Source organism: Microcaecilia unicolor, chromosome 2 (assembly GCF_901765095.1).
Source record: "Microcaecilia unicolor chromosome 2, aMicUni1.1, whole genome shotgun sequence".
Classification (NCBI taxonomy): Eukaryota; Metazoa; Chordata; class Amphibia; order Gymnophiona; family Siphonopidae; genus Microcaecilia; species Microcaecilia unicolor.
Genome location: NC_044032.1, coordinates 174,317,349 through 174,343,733, shown reverse-complemented (window position 1 = coordinate 174,343,733; position 26,385 = coordinate 174,317,349). Strand labels below are relative to the sequence as shown.

At 41.0% G+C, this 26,385-nt stretch overlaps 1 protein-coding gene across 2 annotated transcripts in view; it reads right to left on the bottom strand.

The window, feature by feature from the left end:
* The window catches only part of COMMD10 (COMM domain containing 10), a 340,599-nt gene that overhangs the window by 274,994 nt on the left and 39,220 nt on the right, over positions 1-26,385 (bottom strand). For both annotated transcript variants that reach the window (XM_030193511.1, XM_030193512.1), the window contains exon 5: positions 4,901-5,011. In XM_030193511.1, coding sequence (XP_030049371.1) covers positions 4,901-5,011 — 111 coding nt within the window. The remainder of the gene's footprint in view (positions 1-4,900; positions 5,012-26,385) is intronic.

The window sequence follows — 26,385 nt, the reverse complement described above, 5'->3', positions numbered from 1 at the left end:
TGTTGTAATTAAGAACAAAACTGAAAGTTCACTTGGTTAAGTCTGCGTTCTAGACCCAGTAATCTGCTTATTTTTTATTTTGCTATTGTTGTAGTTTTGCTGCTTATACTTTTTGTCTTTGTGTAATAGTTTTATGTGATGGTCATCATATAGAATGGTCCTGACCAGTTTTACAGGTTATAGATGTGTTGTTTATTCATTCACTTATAGTTCTTATTCTACTCAGGATTCACAAATATTTCTCAGCACTCTACATCAACAGCACAGACAAATAGTTTAGAGGGACTTATTTCCTACTAGAATACCTTCTATTTCTTTATGTGGATATGAATATGGTCAGTGGATATTCCTGAAGAACATCCATTGACCAGAATCTGGGCTGTAGGATTTGAATATAATCAGACGAGAAATGTACAAGGACCAAAACATCCTATCAAATGTTTTTCCCCACACCGAATTAAAAAATAAGTGGTTCCAGAACATTGTTAATAATATTCTGTAGAGCAAATCAATATACTGTCCATATATTGGCACATGCTATATTTTGAACAAAAACACGTGCTCACTGGTTGTAAGCAGCAGTAGTATTTATTTTAACCTGTTTGCCAAGATATTGGAATAGAATTTTATGTCTTTATAGAATAAAGATATGGATCTGCATGAACCTGGATTGGTTAGGTCTTTACCTGGTTTAGGATTTAGAGCAATACTGGAATTTATGCTTATAGGCACATCACCCAGATGTATCATGTCTAGCAATAAAGACCTTATATTTCTGCAATCTGTACTTTTAATATTTTTATTCATTTCCAATAAACATTGCAAAGAAAAAAATGTGATAAATACAGGAATATTATACAAACCCTGAAGAATTAAACAAGAAAACATTATAATAGTCCTGTAAATTAAAGCCCATATAAAAGGAGCCCAAGAAAGAGAAATTCTAGGAGAAGATAGAAATGAAATTCTAGAAGAAGATACAAATAAACAATCAATAAAAAGGCCAGCCACCACCACCACCACCACCATAACCTTGATAACCATTCTTGGTGCTGTGGCAAGATGGAAGGGCAAAACCCTGAGCTAGAAGTGACAGCCCAGCACTGCAAAACGTAGAAACCTCTGATGCGGCGGCCATATGAGTATATGCAAATACGCCTTTCTGAGATTGAGGGCGGTGAGAAATTCTCCTGCTTGAACGAAGGCTATGACTGCTCTTAGTCTCTCCATGTAAAAGCGGGATACTCAGAGGTAGTGATTTAGGGGGTCTTTTACTAAAGTTTAGCTCAAGTTACCTGCAGCAGGGCCTATTTTAGTAAAAGACTCCCTTACACCTTAGATGAAAGGGTCCTTCCTTCTTTGGGACAATGAAGTAGACAGAGTATCTGCCTTGTCCCTGTTCAGCCTGGGGAACTAGAGCAATGGCCCGAAGAGACAGCAAGGAATCTACGGTGGGGTCTGAACCTTACTGCCTTGGTTCCCTTTTGACAAGGAGACTTCAAGAAGAAAAGTGCAACCAGGTGGGAGAACTCCAATTGTAACTTTCTGTAAGGATATCCAGAACCCACTGGTCTGACGTGATTTTGGTCCACATTTCTCAAAACTCCTGAAGTCATCATCCCACCGGAGAAGAGGATTGGACCAGCCTCGCATCATTGCGAGGCATTGGGCGCTCTGACTGACAGGAGGACTTCATGTCCGCATGAAAGGCATGCCTGAAAGTGGGACTTGATCATAATGCTGATGACCAGTATGGTACCGTCTGCTGTCTGAAAATCAAGATTAAGTGCCCTGAAGATGGATGACCAACAGCTTTTGGCTTATCCTCCAGCAACTGCTGTGGCTTAGTTTCCCCCAGTTCTTCACCAAGTTACTGAGATCATCTCCAAATAGCCACTTGCCCTGAAAAGGTAGTTTAACTAAACTTTGAAGCTACATCCACTGCCCAATGACATAACCAGAGTTGCTGACATGCCGTGGCAGCCAAAGACATAGTGTGCTCCAAAACATGTCAAATAGTATCTGCCAAGTAGGCCAACCCCACTTCCAGCTGGGCATTATGGTGACGTCTTGTGTTGCAGACTGCTGAAGCCACTTCAGGCATGCTCTAGCCACTGCTGCTTGAAGGCCCAAAGAAGCCACTTCAAAAGGCTTGTTTCAGCTAGCCTTCTAGCTTCTTATCATGTACGTCATTTAAGGCAATGCCCCCTTCCAACAGCAATATAGTCTTCTTAATCACCACCGAAACAAGGGGTCCACCCTGGGAAACTGCAATTTCTCTTTCTCCTCCGGAAACAACAGGTAGAGGTGACCCATTCTTCTGTAATCAGGTCTTGATTGTCTGCATGCATCAGGAAGGCCTTAGAAGGACCTCTAAGCGCACTCATGATCAACAAAGATGGAACTCCTGACACTGAAGGAGAAGGCTCCTCAATGGAAAGCACCACTGATGTCTCAGAAATAAGAATACTGAGCTCCTTTATAAAACAACCTCAATACTGTCAGGATTCCCCTCTTCAAGAGGGAGCTCTCCCGCTTCTAACAGCTCCTTCAATGATGAATCCTCTGAATAGACCAAGGCCACATCAGATAAAGAGGAAGAAGCATAGACAGACATCCAGGAGTGGACAGATGAGGCTAACCGAGATCTCTTAGGAGCCAGAGGGGCAGTGGGGCGAGAAACTGAAACATCCTGCAGCAACTCTTATTGTCCCTGCTTCAGTATATAGGCCTGGTGTAAGAGCAACACAAACTCCACAGAAAACAAAGATTCCCATGCAGCTGAATGCTCTGTCGGGCCCTGAGGTTGTAAAATTGTGGCTGTTCTCCGTGCATGATCAGGCAGAGGCTGTAACTCACTGCCAGTCAGTCAACAAAATGGCACCTGTTCCCTCGCTCCCCTGTATCAAACTGCACACTGGCCCTGTTGGAGAGCCCGAAGTCCCTTGCATATTTGGATGCCACGCCAAATCCGAAGACGATCTGATGCCATTTCCCTCCTAAAGATTCAGAAAACAAATTGGGCCATGTCCATATCTACATATCTACAGATTAAAGGCAATTCAGGCATTGCTTGTTTTTTTAATTGAAATGTGTAAGTCACAACTTAGATGGTCAATATCTCCCACTGTAACAAAGTGGACTTGGCCCACTTTTTTACTCAAGTGCTTACATATGGGCTACCCTGTCCACCATCAGTAAGTAAAGCCAGTCTCTCAATTTGTATTATTTTTGTACAAGGTAACCTAACAGTACAGCACAACATATGATTTAAAATATAGGTAAAGATATACAGGTTCTGCTTTCCCCGAGGGCCTCCTCATCTTTCAAAATGTAATGAAGGTCAGCATAAAACTTTAGAACTCTTTAGGAAAGGTAGTACTAGCTGGAAACCATGCTAAGCTGCACAAATGAATAACACTTCAGCTTTTAAAAACAGCAATATATGCAAAGATGTATAAAAGTCACAAATCTTGGGCATCATGTCGTCATGCAACTACACCCTTGGTTTGTTTTTCTGCCACTACCAAAACAGAAGCTCTGCTTTCTTCTCTGCAACCATATGGATCTTTACTTAGTATGTTTGACCAGCAAGGTGCAAGAACTCTCAAGCTGAACTCAAGGTCTCAAATCTCACAAGAAAAGTGAGAGAGTTCTTTCTCCAAGCAGTGGACAGAAGAAAGCAGAGCTTCAGTTTTAAGGAGTGCCAACAGCCTTCAGCATGCTGCAAAGTGAGGGAACAGAATGGGAGGAACAGCTATCTCTATAGCCAGGCTGGGGGTAGGTGGCTGGCTAGATTCCTGAGTTGAAAGTGCTAGCTGGGAGGACTGAAAACTTACTTTTTTACCCAGGTATATGGATTATTTGAGCCGTGAGGACATTTTTGCTACGTGCTAAGAGCTATATTTTGCCTAGTTTGTTATTTGTTTACACTGTTGATTGTTCTGATATGTCTTATGGTGCTTTGTTTGTAATGTATTATTTTATTATGTATGCATACGCTTTTATTCTGTTAATCGTTTAGAATTTTATAATAATGTGGGTTATAACTAAATTTTATTATTATTATTGGCACTAGGAATTGTGCTGTCGGTTGGCTAGATAGAGGGAAGAGGTCTTAGCCAGTAGCTCCTAAGCATTTTCTCTGGCTCCTAAACTGAAAGAAAATTAGTTAAGAATCAACCTAAAACAAAACTTGTTAGTTTTTAAAAATGTTGGAGCTGTGAACACAACAAGGGAAAATAAAAATAAAACCATTCTAGAATACTGAAGGATACTAATGTAGGTTACATACACAGAACTATCATTAAGCAACTTCCAAAGGCTAGCAATCATATCCAGCAGGATCGCTTCTCCATTAACCTCAGGGCAGACACTTCACTGAATATTAAGGGAATGTTGCATCATACTAGCTTGTTTGGTAGGGAACTGTTCAAGACTTTTTTCCACTGCAGATCCCAAGCTCTGGAATGCTGTCCCTCAGGAACAGAGAAAAGAATTACCTGATATCTGAAAATATATTGCATGGGATTATTTTGCTAAGAAGCTTTTGGAGGTTAATGCATGGCGGGTGTAGTTATCTGGATCTCTCTCTGATACAAGGGATGTACTTAGTTTTACAATTATCAGTTCAATTTTGTGTTTACTGTATGTATTAAATGCTATATTATGCTCCGATTGTAATTAGCCAAGAGAAATATTTCTTAAGTTTTGCAAAAGATAAATGTTTGCTAAATAAAGGAATAAAGAAAAAAAAACAATGAAAGAGCCTGATCTCCATTACTACTCATGTGAACAGTGTGTTATTCTTCACTGCAGGGAATGGAAATTTTACAGCTTGTCAAATGCCATCACATCAGCAGAGCTCTCCTCATGATCATGCCTTGTCATTGTTTCCTACCTTTGAATCTTCATTGCTTATTCCTAGCTTCAGCACAGCTCGAGGGGATTTCATCTTTGCTTGAGTGGACTGAGCCATCTGGAGGTTAAGTTGCCAGGAGGTTGTCTCCAGCTACAAAAGAAAAGCTCAAATTAGGATCAGACACAGGAGAGGCAGGTGAGCAGAGAAGCATTCAGCACTGCTCTGAGTGCAGATAGTTTTTTCAAATATTTCTGCTGCACCTTCCTGAACTAAACAAGGTGGTTTACAAAGGTGGTTAAAGCAGTGGACGGAGAACTAGGAAAGCATAGTTCAAATCCAACTGCGGATCCTTGTGATGTTGGGCAAGTCACTTAACCCTCTATTGCCTCAGGTCCAAACTTAGGGGCCTTTTGACTAACGAGTGGCTTAGCGCACAAGAAACGACTTACAGCAAAACACGTAAAGCATTCGGTGATAATTTGTCTGTCAGAGTACGCTAGTCACATGCTACTTTTTGTTATTTCTTCAGAAGGGGGCGTGTCATGGGCAGGGAATGGAAACACCAGAAGAGGAGCGAAATGTTCTGCAGTGCAGAAAGCAGTCCAAAGAAGAGCAGAACACACGTCTAATATGATGAAAAAGGCTTTATTTGTGCCACTCTGTAAAATGTCACTTGAATGAAAGAGGCAGTTGTTGTGTTTCTATCCACCCTGCGAGCTGCAAGGCTGATTGTTGCTGCTTTCAATGAATTTTAGCTCTATTGCATGTATGTGCATTTTGGGACCACAATAGCTGTTTTAGCCCCTGAAGCATGCCTCCAAGTAAGTCAAAATGTGGCCACATCGGGACATTTTACAGAGTGGCACAAATAAAGCCTTTTTATCATATTAGACGTGTGTTCTACTCTTCTTTGGACTGCTATGGGCAGAGAATGGGCATGGAAGCATTACCCAGCTAGCACATTTGCATTGGTGCATGCTAACTGGATCATGCAGACTTTAGGAGGCACTAACTGCTTCCACGTTAATATTTTTACAGCTCTCACATGCTAATGGAAAAATTAGTGCAGGACCAGAAAAAAGAAAAAGCCCTACTTTAGTGTCATGTTTAAAATGGGCTTAGTGCATGGAAAAGTCCTGTGTTAAAATGCATTAAGCCCATTTCTTAATGCATTTTAGTAAATGGGACCCTTAGATTGTAAGCCCTCTAGGGTCAGGGAAAACACCTACAATGCCTGAATGTAACACCTTGAGCAACAATTGAAAAAAAAAAAAAGCACGAGCTAAATCCAAAATCCCTTCCACTCCCCCTACACACACCTATGCATAACATTTCATAAATAAAACACATAACGTTTAAACTGTTTTATTAGTGATTGACTGCAATAAACCAGACTATAAACAAACAATTCTACATAGAAAACAGAAAGCTGCCAAAGGGCAGGTAATTCCAAATTACCAAGGGGCCCTTTTACTAAGCCGTGTAGGCGCTTACGCACGCCCAACGCACATCAATTTGGAGTTAACGCCTGGCTACCACGTGGCCCTTGCAGTAATTTCATTCTTCACGCATGTCCGCTACGCGCGCCAGAATATAATTTTTATGTTCTAGCGCACAGCAGAAACCGGGCGGTAATCGTCATTCTACGCACATAGACGAATACTGCCCAATTAACATGCGAGACCTTACCACTAAGTCAATGGCTGGCGGTAAGACCTCAGACCCAAAATGGACACGTGCCAATTTTTATTTTGCCACATGTCCATTTTTGGCAAAAACGTAAAAAAGGCCTTTTTTACAGGCAAGCTGAAAAATGGATCTGCGTGAGCCCAAAACACGTGTCTACACTAATGCAGCCCATTTTTTGGCACACCTTAGTAAAAGGGCCCCAAACAGTTTATGTGGAGGGGCCATTTGCTAGATGGTGTTGTGCTCAGTGCGTCTATATTTTTGGACCATTTTTGAAAAAAAAAAAAGTCTAAGTGAAAAAAATGCACAAAATCAAGCCATTGGGATGTAGGACGAACCAGAATTCTTAGAAGACTGGCCACACAGACATTCCAGTAGAGCAATGGGAAACCCTAGGGAGCACTGCAGTGGACTTCACATAAAAGGTCCCACGTATACTGTACATCTCACTGCTACCCGTTGTATGGTGAGCCCTCCAAAACCCCAAAACAGCCCAGACCTTTCAAACAAGTGCGGGAGGATTGTGCAATTCTCCCGCACTTCTACCCCATGATCAGAGATAATTGCATGCTTAAATCTGCATGTCATTATCTCTGATCATAGGTCTAATAATGCCCTGCGCTGTTCCAGCGCTATTTTTTGAGCGCTGTTTGGAACAGCACGGGGCTTTTGATCATCTGCCTGTTAGTTCAGATGTAACATGAGCAGACTGTCTGCATTATATTATCAGAAAGAAACACCTTTACCTTCCAAAAAAAACAACGCATTTGAGAAGCCTCAAACATAACGAGTTTTTTGAAAAGATATTAAACATTTACATGGGAATCTCAATTAGAAAGTTAATACTATGGAAATAACAGATTGCTGTAAAACAAGAAAATATCTCCCAAACTGGGCCAATTTAGACATATCTAATCTAATTCACAATTTATATACTGCACCTATCCCAGAAAAAGGTTTCAGGTAGTTTAAAATACAAGAACTCACACAAAGTGAAGAACAACAAACTACATAAAATAAAATAAAAACAGAAAATCCTCCTTAAAATTTATCAAATAAAAAAGTTTTCAGTGTCTTACACGAATGCATATAATCTAATTCTGAACAAATTAAACCAGGTAAACTATTCCACTCAAGAGAGAGCTTGAAAAGGAAAAACATAGAACCAAACTGACAATTGAATCGTACATTCTTTAAAAATGGAAATTTTAATAGTAAATTATTGCGAAGTCGAACTGAATTAAAAAAGCAATACGAAAAAGTTCAATTAGCAATTCCCGAAAAACTAAAAACATACATCCCTGTTTACTAAGCCATGCTAGCAGCTGTCGTGTGCTAATGCAAAAACAGCTTCACTTTGAATGGGCTGTGTCGGCATTGCCGTGCGGCTTGGTAAACAGGGGGGGACGGTTTTAAAGATGATTTGCGCACAAACACAAAGCCAATGTAATTCTTTCAAACTGACTGGAAAAACTGTCACATTTTCATAATCGAAAAATAAACCGTACAGCCATATTCTGCAATACCTGTAATTTAGCTAACAATCTACTATTCAGACCAACATACAATGAATTACAATAATCGAGATTAGATAAAACCAGCATCTGGATGAACAGAACAAAATGAGACTTTGAAAATAAGGCCTTATCAATCTTAACCGATGCAAATGGAAAAAAGATTTTTAATCTGTGCTTCGAAGGTTAACCAATAGTCCAAATTAACACCCAGGACCCTTGATCCTTTTTCTACATTTAAGACTATTTTATTAGGTAGAGTTAAATCGAGAGGAATATCTTCGACTAACTTGGAAAACCATAAAACTTGTTTTGCCCTGATTCAACTGAAACATATGTTCAACAGCCCATTTCTGAATTTTATTCATAGCACAAAAACTTCTGGCAGGCACTTCATGCAAAGAAGCACAAGTGGGAACCAGCATTAAAATATCGTATGCATAAGAAAACAAGCATTTACCCCCATCAATAGCAAAATACAACTAATCATTACAATGTTCCAGCATGCATGTGGTGAATAATAAACATCAAGGCAACGGTTTATAAAACATGCATGTTTGTCTGCCAAAAAAAATGTATTCAATACATAAAGTATATATACCCAGAACTAATTTTTTTTTACATAATTGAATCATACAGCAATGATAATCTCTTGAATTCATCTATACATTGGTATATGTATATATGGGACCTCAGTAGTAATGGCTTCTCTAACAAGAGAACTTTACTCTTGACAGGGCAGTTTGTGTGGTGGTGGGTAATTGAAGGATGGTAGATTTTGCATGTTGGTGCAGTAGATGTGATGCTGGGGCACTTAGGGGAATTTGAAAGAGCAAGGAATTCCACCTTTTTAACTGCTTTGCTGTTTTCATTTTAAAGTTTCTATGCTATAGAAGCTGGAACTCCTTTTTCCACAGAAATCCATTGTGCCATTTTTTAAGCAGCTTATTTCACTGGAACCCACAGTCTTATTTGGCCCATGTTCATACCTGTTGTGTCTTTTAATGGGTTTTCCTCCATGGCAAGTTTCATCTCATTCTATTACATTTTCAGAGAGTGATCTTGCCCCCAGGCAGTGGTGGTAAATACCCAGATATTACAGTCATCACGCCAGCAGTATCCGTTTAGTTTGGACTTGCTATTGAGCAGCCCTAAATATATGAGGTAGCCACATAACAGCCAAGTATCTAAGTGTCTGGATAATTTTTCCAGCCCTCCTTATACAGATAAGATTAGGCCATCTAGTGTGGCTCCTGTCCACATACTTTCAATCTATGTTGTGGAAATCTATAGAGAAGCTAGTTATATGTTTATCAGTCATTGGTGAGCAAATAACAGACTTCGAATATTGAAATTTTTCATTTTCATTAAATGAAAACAGAAAAATATTAATAAAGCAAACAAGTGCAGCAACTACTGATAGCATACAGCGCTGTACAACAGATCATACCCCAAAGAGCTTACAGTTAACACTTGTTACCTTACCCAGCCATCACAGTCCACTTCGTCAGTATTTTACCCAAATGCTGACTGGAAGAGGCTTTGGAACTAGGGGACGGATGAAGAATGGATTGCGGTAGAGCCGTGCAAACTGAAAACCGTGTTTGCAGAAAGGTAAATAGCATGCTATTTTTATGTGTGCAGAACTTGAGTGATAATCAGGGGGTGCCTGATAAATGCATGTGTATAAAGGTTCAGTGGTAACCAGTTTCTTGTGTGCAAATCAGAAGTAAACAGTTGCCAGCATGAGCACATCTACAGCCATTGTACACATTGTAAACACAATGTCTTGTACTCGCCTCACAACATAACACAAACAACTTCACCACCATAACCACACCATACTGTTCTCTTCCCGTCTCACAAAATCTGAAAATTCTCGAAGTTACCATTGATCTTAACCTCACACTCGATGCCCACGTGAAGAATACGATGAAAAAGATGTTCCACTCCATGTGGAAACTCAAAAGAGTAAAACCTTTCTTCCCGAGATACATCTTCCGTACCCTGGTACAGTCAATGGTACTGAGTCACCTGGACTACTGCAACGCACTGTACGCTGGATGCAAAGAACAGAATATCAAAAAACTCCGAACAACCCAAAATATTGCCGCCAGACTCATATTTGGAAAAACTAAATATGAAAGTGCAAAACTCCTAAGAGAGAAACTTCACTGGCTCCCACTTAAGGAACGCATCGCGTTCAAGATCTGCACGATTGTTCACAAAATCATCCACGCAGACGCCCCAACCTATATGCTAAACCTCGTGGACCTGCCTCCCAGAAATGCCAAAAGATCATCCCGCAAATTTCTGAATCTACACTTCCCCAGCTGTAAAGGACTAAAATACAAGCTGATGCATTCAACTACCTTCTCATACATGAACACGCAGTTGTGGAATGCATTACCTACTTCCTTGAAACCTATTGACGAAATAACCAACTTTCGTAAATCTCTGAAGACACACCTCTTCAACAAGGCCTACAAAGAAAACCCACAACCTTACTAAATCACCTCGCCAACCTACCCAGCTATGAACGTCTACTTTCTATACCTATCCGCCTAAATCTTCTCTTCTTTCCCTTATTTAATATTTTCACATCACTAATTGTATCTGACATCCTGGAATGACAAAGCCATAACAGGACTCTGTAAGCCACATTGAGCTTGCAAATAGGTGGGAAAATGTGGGATACAAATGCAATAAATAATAATAAAATATTAGCCTCACAAAAATTTCTTGCACAGCTGATGTGTACAACAAATGCAGATGTGTTATGGCATTTTCATTTTTGTTCAGTTTTGTTCCTAAGGAAAGGAACTCCAATTGAAGACAGGAAAGATTAGACATCCACATCAACACACATAGTAAGCGTAAAATTTAAACTGACTCAAAGCAGTCATACACACACAAGGAGAATGCAACCATCCCATTCAAACAGTCCTGAAAGGTCTCTCTCATCCACCGCAGGGACAATCCACCATCATGTATTGAATGCTAACTGAAAGAAATTAGTCTTCACGGAGGTGTGAAAGGACAAGTATGAGAATTCTAACTGGAAGGGAATTCTGTAATGCTGGAGAGAGAGAGAAAGTAAAAGGCACTGGTCCTTGTGGAAGCCCACCTTGCTTTTTTAGAAGGGTGGGCTTCCACAAGGACCGTGTGGTTGGTAGCTTTCTGCATCAGCTCCCAGGAGACTTTTTAACAACACTACTAGATTCATACAGTGCTGTACCATGCTGATAACTGCATTACTATAAGTATTTTCCCCAAAGAGAAGATGTTTTACCCTTCCCCAACATTTCAGCCCCAGAGAGCAGAAAACCTGAACCAAGAATAAAACCACTGAGCCACCACACTGACTTCTTCCTCTCATACTAAACACTTTTGTGAGCCTTTGCTGAAGCCCTGCAATCCCCATGCTCTGCATCCTCTTCCATACATACCTGCTTTTTTGAAAAGGAATTAGGATAATATGGTATACAATGCTGCTTAAGTGAGAATGTTTTCAAGGCTCATTTGTTTTGTCCCGAGCTTCTTTGATATACGATATTAAAACCTCCTGGCCTATTAAAGGACTTATAAATCAGTCATCTGGAAGTGTGCACTAATGCAGAATGTAACAATTTTCAAAGGCAGCAACCATGCAATTGATTATTTGCACTTTAAATTCATCTCTAGTGCTTGCTTCAAGTTCTTTCAGAGATTCAGCTTATGCGTGACAAAATTACCGGAGAATAAAAGGCACATTCCCCCTCCTCCCTTGTCCCTTCCAAATAAACTAAACAAAAAAACATAAAAACTGAGGAGGAATGGTTAAGTGTCATCTCTAGGTTCTTAATATTTATATCCATGGCACAGCAATAGTGATCTTTTGTTTTTCTTATCTGTACTTACTGAAAGCTAAGAGATTTACTAGAACAAAACAGTTCTCGCTGGGGAGTGAGGCTTACAGCAGCAGTGGGCATTTTACCCTTACCAAACATATCAATTTCTCATTCTGATGCAGTGATTTTAGTAAGAAAAACAAAATACAACTAATCATTACAATGTTCCAGCATGCATGTGGTGAATAATAAACATCAAGGCAACGGTTTATAAAACATGCATGTTTGTCTGCCAAAAAAAATGTATTCAATACATAAAGTACAGTATATATACCCAGAACTAATTTTTTTTTACATAATTGAATCATACAGCAATGATAATCTCTTGAATTCATCTATACATTGGTATATGTATATATGGGACCTCAGTAGTAATGGCTTCTCTAACAAGAGAACTTTACTCTTGAATCGCCCAGTTCTTTATTAGAACAACTCTACGTTTTTATTAGTTTGATTTTACTTTTTTCTTTAAACTATTTGTCTCCAAACTGATATCAAATAATGTACTTAACTCAAGCTTAATAGCTCATAGGACTGTTCGCCGACATGCGGCATGTTTCACTTAAAGATGCATCAGTGTTTGGTCCTCGCACCATGTCTCATGATCATTGTTAAAATACAAAAAAATGTATTAGCATGCCTGAAATATACAGAGTGACTGTAAGAAGAAGGCATACTTAAGACAGAAAGAACCAGAAGTGCAAGGGATTTTGCCTTTTTTCACAATAGCAGTGGCTAAGTGTCTGTATCTACAAGGCTGAGGAAGCAGTTTATGAGCCTAAGTATAATAATGAGAATTACGAGTTCATATATTGATGCCTTGATTAAATTGAAACCAACCTTTCTTATGCAATAAACAGAATATAAATTAAACAATTCCATGTTTCTTCAGGCACAAGTAGAACAACAAGACTAATTCAGAATCAGTGTGTGTGAAATACTAAGTGAGCCCTGAGTTTCCTTAGCACAATTAATTGACTAATTAGAATCAGGTGCTTAATTAATTGGGAAGTAAACAAATACCCCTACAGAGTAAATCTGTACAACTGAGTTTGGGATTATTGTCCTACAGAAAGATCCAAATGGTTTTCAATTTGGTTTTCAGCAAAAAAATTAGGAGGGCATCCAACATTTCAGCCCTGGAATCATCCTCAACCTACAAATCAAAAAGAAGGACCTTAGCCATCTCTATAAAAAAAAAAAAACTGAGAAAAGAGAGCTCCTCTGGGGAAGACTCTCCTTTCCTGAGGTGGGGAGGGATCTGAAGAGACAGCAAAGAAGCCCTCCTCCAAGAACTCCTCTGGTTCAACTTCAGACACCCAACAGCAGTCCAAGTCAGACTCGGCAAAATACTCTTCATGAGAAGGCCGAGTCTGCGTCCACCTTGGTCTTCTGGACTCAAGTCCAGACTCTGAGCGAAAGCACTGACTGACAAGTCCCTTCCTGGACACTGGGAAGCTTCCTCTCCTGATGGGCTGGATAGGAGCACCACCTCTTCCAATGCCGACACCCAGCAAGGCACCAGCATCGATGAATGGGCAACTGATAAAGCATGAGTCTCCAGGATTGGTTAGTGTGGAGCCATAGCTGGCACTGATGCCCTCAAGGCTTCAGCATCGCTCCAAGCCAATATATGCTTCAACTCTTTGAGAAAAAGGGCCCAGAGCTGCTGCTCAGTGAAAGACATAAGAACATAAGAGTAGCCATACTGGGTCAGACCAATGCTCCATCTAGCCCAGTATCTTGTTTTCCAAACAAAGGCCAAGCCAGGTCACAAGTACCTGGCAGAAACCCAAATAGTGGCAACACTCCATACTACAAATCTCAGGGCAAGCAGTTGTTTCTCATGTCTGTCTCAACAGCAGACTATGGACTTTTCCTCCAGGAATTTGTCCAAACCTTTTTTAAACCCAGATACGCTAACCGCTGTTACCACATCCTCCAGCAAAGAGTTCCAGAGCTTAACTAATCGCTGAGTGAAAAAATATTTCCTCCTATTTACTTTAAAAGTATTTCCATGTAACTTCCTCGAGTGTCCCCTAGTCTTTGTACTTTTGGAACGAGTGAAAAAAATCAATTTACTTCTACTCGTTCTACACCATTCAGGATTTTGTAGACTTCGACCATATCACCCCTCATCTATCTCTTTTCCAAGCTGAAGAGCCCTAACCTCTTTAGCCTTTTCTCATACTAGTGGAGTTCCATCCCCTTTATCATTTTGGTCACTCTTCTTTGAACCTATTCTAATTCTGTAATATCTTTTTTGAGATACAGCAACCAGAACAGAACACAATACTCAAGGTGTGGACGCACCATGGAGCGATACAAAGGCATTATAGTATTTTCGGTCTTATTCACCATCAGTAAAGACACGACTGATGTAAGTGCAGGGACAGCCTGTAAAGAAGATGAAGCCAAATCAGAAGATTGGTCCGTGCAGCAAGGAAACCGACACATCGGCACTGACTCCATGTGCTTCGAGAGGGACCGATGTCGATGCTCCTCTTTGCTCAGTGCACAACATCGGAATCCCTCAGTGCTGATGAGGATGAGGCCAAATCCTGGATCGTCCTTGTTATCGGGCCCAATACTGATTGGTCTGACAGATTCCTACTGGCACCCAATATCAAGACAAGGGGAGACCTCCCTTGATACCGGTGCACCCCCAGTGATGCAGCTCCGAAAACAATAGGAACTGATGCCTTCTGTATCAACTCTTTTGGGTTCTTTTCTGCATTTTAGAACACAGGAAACAATTAGAGGCCTTGTGGTCAGGTCCTAGACACAAGTACCAATTGTGAAGGTGAGTCACAGAGATGACCTTGCTACCTCGAGAACACTAAAAAACAAAAATTACCCGACTGGGCACTCAAGCCTAAGAGGGCCAATGAAGCTGAGTAAAAAGTAAACAAAACTTAAAACAGGCGGAAAACTCTAAGGAAAATAAAGGGAAAGGGAAATGGGACTTGATATACCGCCTTTCTGAGGTTTTTGCAACTACATTCAAAGCGGTTTACATATATTCAGGTACTTATTTTGTACCAGGGGCAATGGAGGGTTAAGTGACTTCCCAGAGCCACAAGGAGCTGCTAAAGGGAAAGCAATTAAAAATTAAGAAAAAAAATCAAGTCCTGTATATGAAGGCACCAAAAAGCACAAAAAAAATGCATTGAGGAGAGCTGAAGACATGATTGCTGTGCTCCAAAAATGAAAAAAAAAAAATACTGACACTGCATGCTCACATCGGGTGAGAAGGCACCAACAAATCCAGAGTACAGCACTGTCAAAGGCTGCAGAAGGATCCAGAATGTTGGGTTGCATCCATGCTTTGCTCTATCGGATGGCATCACCCATATGTGGTAATAATGCTGTTCTCCTTGTCCTCAGAGAAACATGGGGTCCAAGTGAAAGCAGAAAGTTTAAGAAGTGGTAGCTACTGCAGCACTTCTGGTCCACTGAACCAATTCCATGGGAAGGCCTGAATTTTGTGGCCCTGACCAAGGCCACAGTAACACAGGAGACTGGCACCCATAACAGCAGTGTAAACATCATAAGCTCAGTACCAATTTTAGCGTTAGCTTAGGAGTAAAGAATTCTACCTTTGCTCTCTACCCAGTGCCACTTTACTGTTATGAAATAAATGACATATTTCTGATGTCTGTATTCACAGCTTACCTCTAATACTTAATAAATGAAATATTTTGAACCACAGTTGTGTTTAGCAGGTGGAAGCTTGTATTGCCAATTCAGTGGGGCAATTAAATTCACACCTTATTTCTGCCTCTAATAATGATTCATGAATGAGCTTCTATATAATCAAGTAAATGGAAAACACACTCTTAACTGAAGTGGAAAACACAAGTCCCATTAAGCTTGATTTGGAAAAGTAATCAGACAAACCTCATGTGGTATTCACGTACTTGTAAAACTGCCAGATGCAACACGACGTGACTGAAAACCCAATCAGCTCCCACAAACATTGCTGGGCTTGAGATGCTTTCCATTTCTAAGAAAAATTCTGCTCTCACAACAGTAAATATTTACAAAAAATGTTGAAAGGGTCAATTCATCCAGTTTATCTAAAGGTGAAAAAGGCAGCTGGGTGACTATTTTAAATACTATTCATCAACTGAGCAAAGGAAGCTGGATAACCACAAATTGAGCAAGTGAGTATATGATACAACATTTGGGACCTCATTAACCCTTTCCAGACAAAGTAGTCTCAGGTATGACCATTCCCTATAGAAAACATACTGAGCTCATGTGGGCTGTGATGTTAGCACCAGCTAAGGACAAGTTGACAAAGACAAATGCTTACGCCCACTGCAACTGCAATTCTATTTGATTTACACACTGTCCAATACTTGGTCACCCTGGCTCCATAAGACATGCATTTAAATGGTTTGAGAAAGCTGGAAGGAATATGAAAAGGTCAATGGATCAGGCTATAAAGAAGGAAATAGTGTTGGGAGGGAAACAGTGATACAAAAATAGCATATTGAAAAAAGGAAAGAAGTGCAAGAACACAAGCAGAGGATAGAGCAAATAAGAGAAGATAATCAGGATTAGACAAAGAATCAGACACTGGGAAGGCAAATATGTTTTCTAGTATGTTGTAGAATAAAAAAAAAAAAAGAGAGAAAGAGAAACACTGATTATCAGTGGACCCTGATAAGTGATTCCAATAACATGAAGCTACATTTATTTTGACATATGAAAGGCTTGAAGGAAGAAGAAGGGTCAGGTCCAGCAGCACAATTGTTACTTAGGGGTTGCTAGTCAAAAGATTTCAATGCGAAATTTGTGAATTCAGCCATCAAACGAAAATCAAAATCCAAAGTTCCCAGTTCCCTACATGGGCCATGTTTCGCCGATATAGCGGCGTCTTCAGGGGAAACTGAAGGTTCAGCAACTCAGGGAGGAACATAATCCTACCCGATCCAGATCCTGGATCGGGTAGGATCTGGGAAAGGTAAGGCCCCAGAACTTCTCTAGAGAAAGGGAAAGCCTCCACATATAATGGTGGAGTAGGCATTCTAGGTTTTTATTAGTACCACAAAGCCTTTTTACTTTGTTTTGGAAAAACATGGTTGGTTAATAAAGAGGGACTGAATGAACTGGCATGGTTAGCCTGGAGAGAGATCTCTCAAGCCTGATTCCTTTATCTTTTTAATAGGCATTCAATTTCCTAGTCGAATATTCAAAGTGAAAATGGTTCAGGAAACTTATAATGCCTTAAAGAATTTACAGTAACTATATATAATAAACCAGGGTCGCACTGGAGAGTACAGAATGGGAGAATGGCTATATCCCTATCAACACAAATAAATCTAAATAATTAATGTGTGTGTGGAATAATCTCAGAGTAAAGTCTCACCCAAGCGAGGCTGCATTCATGTGATTTATGCCTCTAAGGGTGGATAAGCTTCTCAATCATTAATTAACTCCACTTTTTTTAGCATTTTATGTGAGCAAACACCCAGTGCTCAAATTTTAAACAAAAACCTCACCTTCAATAGGAATAACCATTCTCTCATTGTCCCCCTTCAGTGACTGAACTCCCACTAGTACCCAATAATGATGCATTTCGGATGTTGGATGAAGTAGAAGCCTTAGCGCTCCTATTTGGTTGAACCCAGAGATAAAAATAAATAATGCTGTGGTCAACTGGAAAAGAAGTATGGCTTATTTCGAATGCAGACTTTTCAATGGATGCAGCTATACCATAGTATCATAGGAAGTATCATATTGCTTGATGATTTATCAGCTACCTCTGACTTACAAGAATTAAGGGGCCCCTGTACAAAGTGTAAATCTTTGCACTTACCTTGTGTTAGTTGCAAAAACTAGCACACAATAAGTTCAGAGTCTGTGCGATAAATACAAAGATCATGACCAGAATCTGCCCTGCAATTACTGCACAGGGCAATTATCACACAGCACCATGTTACATACAGCAAATAGTATTTATTTAATTTATTTATTTAATGCATTTGTATCCCACATTTTCCCACCTCTTTGCAGGCTCAATGTGGCTTACAGTACATCATGAATAGTGGAAGTATATTTGAAAATAGACATTTAGTGTTACAGAGGATCTTGGGCAGCATGATAATGATGAAACATAATAGTAGTATAACAAGCAGATATTCTAAGACCGTTCTGAATATATGTGAAGGAGTTGTCCATATTCACATTGGTTGATCTTTGTGGTATGCCTTGTTAAACAGATGGGTCTTCAGTATTTTGCGGAAGTTCATTAATTTGCTAATCGTTTTTAATTTGCGCGGCAATGCATTCCATAACTGTGTGCTCAAGTAGGTAAAGTTTGACGCGTGCATTAGTTTGTATTTTAGACCTTTGCAGTTAGGGAAGTGCAGATTAAGGAATGTGCGGGATGATCTTTTGGCATTCCTGGGTGGTAAGTCAATCAGGTCTGACATGTAGGCTGGTGCATCTCCGTGAATTTGTTAACTAAGGAGCATATTTTGAATGTGATGTGTTCTTTAAGTGGAAGCCAGTGTAGTTTTTCTCGTAGGGGTTTGGCACTTTCATATTTTGTTTTACCAAATATGAGTCTAGCTGCAGTGTTCTGGGCTGTCTGAAGTTTCTTGATTATTTGCTCTTTACAGTATGTGCACTCCAGCATGTAACAAAACACAGGTCCTATCAAAGTAAATAATACACCCACAGCATTGCTGCGACAACACCCCACCCTCCCCGTCACATCTGCTCCAACATCCAATCCCCCTCCCTTGACACCTCCCCCAACATCTATTCTTCCCCCAACCCAATCTCAGATCCACCTCACTACCCCCCTGACCTACCCAGCGGTCTGCACTGGTACCTCAGTGGGCCCAGGCAGGAATGGTGCCCAGGGTTGTGCTGGATGCAACATGGCCATTGTGACCCCTAACAGCAATTTCATAGTACTACCACTAGAGGTCATCCTTCCTATTATGAGCCCAACGAGCTACCAAAGCTGACCCTCAGGTAGGTCTCAGGAAGGGGGGAGGTGTTTGGATCCAGAGGTAGGGTCTGGAACTTCTGGGATAGAGTTTGAGCCAGTAGGATCAGAGATTGGGGGAGTGTCATTAGGGGGGGGGGGAACAGGACATTATGGGGAGGGTGCAAAGCCACACCTTCACTGACGAAAGTCATGCTATTGGACTGCTAAGGGCATGGCTGCACATAACACTTCCTCTTAAGGTGGCAGTAAATGCAGCTGTGCTACTGGTAGTCACGACAGCTTAGTGCGGTACCAACCCACACGCTAGCTGTAACAGTTGGCCACCCCTCCAACCTGCTAGCAAAGGTTTTGATATTGCACTGCTGGTTTTAATGGATAGTAGACATTATTGTGCATCTGAACTAATGTCTACAGTTCAGTAAAACCTGCACTAGTTACTTAATGCATGTTAGTAAAAGACCCCTTAAGTGTTCAGGTAAAAATGACAGAACATGCTGCCTCTCTCCCAATTTAGGGAAGCATATTTTCCAAGATGTGTTGGCTTGGAAAAGTATGGGAGCAAGAGTCAGAGGTAGATGCAGATGCCATAGACTGGTTGCCCATGTCTGTGGCCCTCATTTGCTACTCTTTCATAGATCCATGTTTTTTTTGTAGCACAAAACTAACTTCAGATTCTAATCTTTGCTGGCATTGTAATAAAGCAATTGGTAGACGCCCATACTTGATATTTCAGTGCCCATGTCTACAACTGTTTATGGGTGCAGCATGGCTAACGATAGTTCAACTGCTCTAAATTAAAGAAATAATATAATGCTTGATAACTATTGGTAAATCAAGTACATGGAGGAATAAGCTTTCCAATCCTTGTAAAAGGATCTTGGACATCTTGCTCTCTACTGCACTTCAGACAATTCTGAGTACCTAAGAGCATGCTTCCAAGTTGCGCTATTATATTTTGGTGGAACTCTGTTTGCTCAAGTATTTATTTTTGTTACATTTGTACCCTGCGCTTTCCCACTCATGGCAGGCTCAATGCAGCTTACATGGGGCACTGGAGGGTTAAGTGACTTGCCCAGAGTCACAAGGAGCTGCCTGTGCCTGAAGTGGGAATCAAACTCATTTCCTCAGTTCCCCAGGACCACTAGGCCACTCCTCCACTCATGAACTGGCAGCTGCGGAAAAGAAAAATATTCTGATGAGGATTATTCAAATATGGCAGACCCTAAAGGACTTTTTGCAGTCAAGTTAATAAATTATAGCTTTAATTGCATACCGGTCAATGTTTAATTATGACCGGTTAGTCAGTTTCCTCCCACTGTTCGTTTGGTTATTTGCTCTATTGCACTGTATATAGATTTGGATACATTTCAGTTGTATTGTTATGGTTTTTGTGTCTACTTCAAACTAAATGCAGGATCGTAAGCTAGTTGTTCCATGCTTCTCACGAGGCAAATGGGAATCGACTCACTCCAAGACCTTTTACTGGTTGGCATCTACATTGTGAAATAACTTTCTTAAGGAGATAACAGCAGAAGAAAGTTTCTAATAAAAGTTTAAGGTTTTTAGATAAGCTTTTGGTGATTTAGATGATGGGGGAGGATATACTAGTGGATTTGCAAAGTGCAATTTCAGAATAGATGTAATTTAATGTTATGGTATGTTTGTACCTTGTATGAGTGTAGCATTTTTCCTATTTGAATTAATGGAGTTCTTTTTATGAATTATTATATTTTAATTGTAAAGCATTATGTGCTGTATAAGTTTAGCAGTACATTAAGTTTTAATAAAACATAACATTATAAATAAAGAAACTGAATGCAACTTGGGAGTTACACGAATATATCAGTCACAACTTTACCTGATTAGATGCAGCTGAATATCTGGACAAAAATCAACCAGATAAAATTAACTATCAACGGGGAAATGTAATGATAATTCTGGAAAATTTCCTTGTTGTGTCTGTATATGAGATCTAATTATTCAATAAAAATATTTGAACACAAAACCCACCCCCACCCAAAAAAAACATTCACTGTTCTGCAGCTTTTTAAATATCTACTGAATCTTTCCCATGTACTATAGGAAATTATGAAAGTGCAGAATCTGAGTTAAAAGCAGATAATTTTGATTTCAAGAATAAACCACATTATCCTGAATCCTCACCTCTAAAAGAATTATGGTATTGTTTTGCATGCAGCATCCATTCTTTTGTAAGGCGTTTCAGAAAATTTAATTTGTAGCTGGATGCATTGTTCCATCATCTGTTTACAAAAAAAGTGGGAGTAAATCCTAGCCAGCTGGAACCAACTTTATCTTTCTCTGTGCAAATAACTGAACAATAAAGGACCCCATCATAACTTATGGTTTCCAAAATTGGACTAAACGTACATAGAGATGTTTCAGGCACATCTGCATTAAGCAGGAGTTTATTTTTATTAGGGCTGTACATTTAACACGTTAAATGTTTAACTTGCGTTAAAATTTTTAATACATTAATGCCATCGTTGTCTCCCCACCAGCAGTACCTATTCTTACCTCTCCTGGCATGGCACTCCAGCAGCCCCCCTCCCCTCTTCTTTGCATGCTCCTTCTCCCTGCCCCTCACTGCTGTAGTGAAAACAGTGCCGCTTCTCTCCCAACCCGAAGTGTCTCTCTGAAACAGGAAGTTCCGCCTCAGAACTTCCTGTTACAGAGGGACGCTTTGGGCTGAGTGAGAAGCAGCACTATTTTCACTGCAGCAGTAAGGGGCAGGTAGAAGGAGCAGCAGAGGAGAGGGGGGACCGCTGCTGTGCCGGGAGAGGTAAGAAGGGTGCTGGCTAGAAGGTGCACGCAGAAAAAAAGGAGGACAAAGAGAGAGAGAGAGAAAGATGTGGACCACAGCGGGGGTTGCAGGAGAAAGAGGAAGCAGAAAAAAGATGTGGACCATGGGGGGGGGGGGGGGGGGGGGGCAGGGAAAAAAGAGGAAACAGAAGAACAGATGCTGGAAATAGGGGATGGAAGGGAGATGGGAGGGGAGGAAAGAGAAGGGAAGGGAGGGGATGAGATGGTGCCCATAGAAGGGAACGGAGGGGAGGAGATGGTGCCTATCGTATAGAGGGGAAGGGAAAGGAGAATATGGTGCCCATGTAGGGAAGAAGAGGAGAGGGGAGGGAAGGGAGATGGTGCCTATTTGGATCATGTGCTTAAAAATTTTAATCGATATGCGACCCTAATTTTTATATTTACATTTAATATACTCCTTTCTTATGGAACAAACAAGGCGGTGGCCGTTGTTGAGACTTTGTACATCTGTTTGTCTGTCTCTCTACATGAGATAGCTCTAAATGCAATGTAGATAGTGCATGCAAATCCATCTTGTATATATTCATTGTGGGAAAACCTGACTGTCTGGGTGCGTCTCGAGGACTGGGTTGAGAACACTCTGATTTACACGAATGTGTGCTTGTACATGCACAGGCATTCAGTTAGACAGACAGTTGATTGGAGGCCCCAGTGAATGCAGGAAGGCTAAGCCCCACCAATTTAAAGTTTGGTGGCCTGATGGATGCAGCAACAGGGTAGCCAAGTCATGCCACATGAAAACGAGGTAACCCAGTGCTAGGCTAAATGACAGGACAGCAGGGAGGCCGGGCCATGCCTGGCCACCTGAAAATACAACAGCCTGGCATGATTGAAGCTTCTCTCTCCTCCCTGCTGAGGTCTTGAAGACAAGATCTGCTTGAGTTTCAGCAGACTTTCTGACATATGTCACTCAAGAGATACTGAAACTCACAAAGAAAAGCCCCAGTCTGCCAAGAGAGGAAGAAGAAATGGACTAAAGTGTCAAACTGTGTGTACTTTTCAACTTCATCTTTTAACCAATACATCCCTGAATTGAGCTGCCTCATTCATGTTGCCAATCCTACTGTGTGTTCTCAATTTACTATCAATGAGTATGCATCCTCACTGTCAAATTTCAGAAAACCTAACTTGAAGCAGGGTGCTCTACTGATCAGATACTAATTTTGAGAGAATAAAGAGAGGGGTAGATTCCAGTTTATCCTGAAAAACCAAGAGTTTTTCAGCTTTCCTGGTAAAATCACAGTGACTGAACAATGAAGCGTATGGTCACAAGTCATATTTTCTGAAATATAGGCAAATAATGTAGGCAGCAATAACCAACAACATTTTAGTAGGGAAGGGAGGGTCATAGATAACTCTGTGCTTCAAATAAAGTCTTATCAGAGGATGTGCTCAATCAACAGCATATTAGCTTCAACAGTAAGAAGGAATGTTCTTATTACACTTATTTTGGTGTTATACATTTCTCTGGCTCTAGAAGTTGCCAACACCCATGAAGAGAAGTGAATTCAACAGCCATTTCCCGACACATTAGAGCCAAATAGTGTTAAGGGATCACAGCTCTTTCAGCTGAGCTGTAGTCTTGAAGACTATTGCTGCTGACATAAAATTTCTAAAATACAGCTGTAAAAAAATATTGCCCAAGATTTCAAAAAATCCATCAAAGCAAGCAGTACCGAACTAGGAATGAAAGCAATTCCCAGGCCACGAAATGCAGGTTGCATACTTTCATGCTAATCCATCACCAATCCTAGTTTTCATATTTTCATCCAATACTTTTACTGTTAAACACAGTCAAAAATAAATTAGTCCAGCTCCTGGTATCCAGAAGGCACTGGAGGGCACGTGTGTGCCATGATATCCAGCTCTCTGCACCATTCACCCAAAGGCGTGGATCAAGTATCCAGCTCTCTAGCAATACAATAATCCAGAGTAAAAAAGTAGGTCCACAAATCCTGGGCCCGAAACTCCAAAACAAGAAGGTAAACCTCAAACAAGGTAAGAATCCCACAAATGCTCCATCCACGAGTAGTTTAGTATTCTCTCCAGGCAACAGGGAGAATGAACTCCAGAACTGCAATCCTACTCACCCCAAGGTCCCATGTTGGTCTCTTCACTTGAGGTTAGGGTGAGTCTTTAATTCCTCCACAATTCCCTAGTCTGTCTGCCTATGCAGATCACATGCAAATGCTACATGTTCCAATGACAGCAAATGGGTATTCTCCATTTACTTTTAGTGTTCAGGGAAATATACAAATTAAATCCAGAAAGGGTTAATCCCTCCCCCCCCCCCCCCCAGGGCACCTCCCATATAGGTACCCTGACTCGCTACTAGCTCCCACACAGGGGTCCCAGGTCTTCCCTTTATCATAAGAAAGGGTCCTGGGCCTAATTTCAGATCCAGGTAACTGTCTTACACCATCTATTCCAAGAACTTTTGCCAGGCTGGGGGGTCCTCATCTCTCTATGATGGGACGTACACCCCATCACGGAGACCAAACACAAACAGTTGGACATGGGAGGGGTGCTAGATATGGTATACTTGGATTTTAGCAAATCCTCTTGACACGGTTCCACACAGGTGACTGATAAATAAACTGAGTGCCCTCGGTATAGGAACTAAAGTGACTGAGTGGGTGTCATGAAATGTCTAGTATCTGCCTGGGGTTACCCTGCAGCCACCTGGAGGGTCTGCCCCAGCACTGCTCAGGCCCGCCTGCACCTGGGCACATGCTCTATACTAGCACCCTCCTCCTACTGACTGGGTCCCGCTTGCCTCTAGGCTAGTCTCCCACTCTCAGGTTATTCCCTGGTGATTTCTAGGACACTGGGGCCACACTCCAGGGGTCCCACAGTTCCCACAAAACACCTACAGACCAAAAACATGAACCAGGATTCTTAAAATCAGTCCAGGACAGCAAAGTCAATAAATTAAATAACTGAATATGGATCAATTATAAACCTATCTAAACATTTGTTTACTACCAGGGTAGTACCCAAGGGGGGGGGGGGGGGGGTCAGGAAATATAGCTGCTTACAGGTTATAACATATAACTGCTCACAGGGTCTCAGTAAAGATATCTTCCTCTCTCCATTCCCTGGCTGAGACTTGGGAAAATCCAGTACCTTCAGGCTAGATTTAAAATCAAGGGCCAAATCAGAGCCCGAGGCTTCAATTTTGAAAGTAGCTGCTCAATGGTACTGCAAATTGCCTTTCCATACGCTGAAACTGAAGAGAGAAAGTCTTTTTATGCAACAGCTTTAAAACTCAAAAAAGCGCCATCTTTTGGCCAATTAGGAGAAACACACTTTATGAAATAATTAATACAGTTTTCAGGCTCAGAAACCCACTGCTTCGTCACACTGGGTTAAAACTGGTTAAATGAAAGGAGACAGAGGGTAGTGGTAAATGAAGCTTGCTTTGAGCAAAGGGATGCTATCAATGGTGTACCATAGGGATCAGTCCTCGGGCTGGCCCTTTTTAACATTTTTGCGAGTGATATTGTGGAAGGACTGTCTGGTAAGGTTTGTCTCTTTGTGGATGACACCAAACTGTAATAGGGTAGATACCCCAGAGGGTGTGGATGACATGAGGAAGGATCTAGCGCAGCTTGAGGAATGGTCCAATAATTGGCAACTAAGATTTAATACTAAGAAATACAGGGTCATGCACTTGGGTTACACTCTCCAGCCTGCAGAAGTTGGGTGGGGGGTTAGACCCCGAATACTGGAAGTGTAAGCAGCTTTTAGTGCTAAAGTGCTGAATACTGGAGCAACTTTTAAGTGCTGATGATGGCCCTTTCAGGCAGGAGCTCGCAAACTTCCCCTGTCCAGCCCACTGAAGAGCCTGTAGCCTGGTTTGTTATTTGAAAGGGTATTTTTTTTATTTCTTGACAGCTGAAAGTGCCAGCAGGGTTGCTCCGGCGCGTCTTGTTTCTTCCTGCGGGTCCTTCTCCTCTTGCAGGAGTGGCAGAGGAGGCAGCTGTGGAGTACTTGCTATAAAGAACTGTCAGGAGCGACATCTACAGACCTTCCATTAAATTTTCCATGGCAAACATAGGGGCTGCTTGTGTGTATCGTTCGGAAAATGGCTGTGCATCGCTTTGCGTGACATTTGAATAGTAATTAGCTTATTATAATACCTTTGCATACGATTTTCGTTAGCTGCTACCATGACAGGAAAAAAGCTTGCAGAATCCTTTTCTGTATGTCTGGTTGTACTCTGTACTCGCTAAACCGGCTAGAACCAGTGTAAAAACCACATTGCTAGCTTGTTAGGTTTTCTGCATCTGGGCGTGAGTGGGTGGGTTGGTGTATCTCTGCATGTGTGTGCCCAAGACCAGAAGAACAAAGAGGAGACAGGCAGTTTGAAAACAGTAACTCATTAACTGCTATTTTGTGACCGATAACATGAGAAACATATGAAGGGTTTATTTCCAAAACCCTCTAAGTCCAATGCAACTAATATGCACCTAGCGGGTTTTGGAAATAAGCCCTTCATATCCAAGAAACATCACAAGCTTTTCCTAGGCGAATCCTATCTCATTTATTAAAATAATCTCTTAAGTTTTATCCTTGAATGCTATTAGGCTCTAGTATGTATAAATATGGAGAAATTGC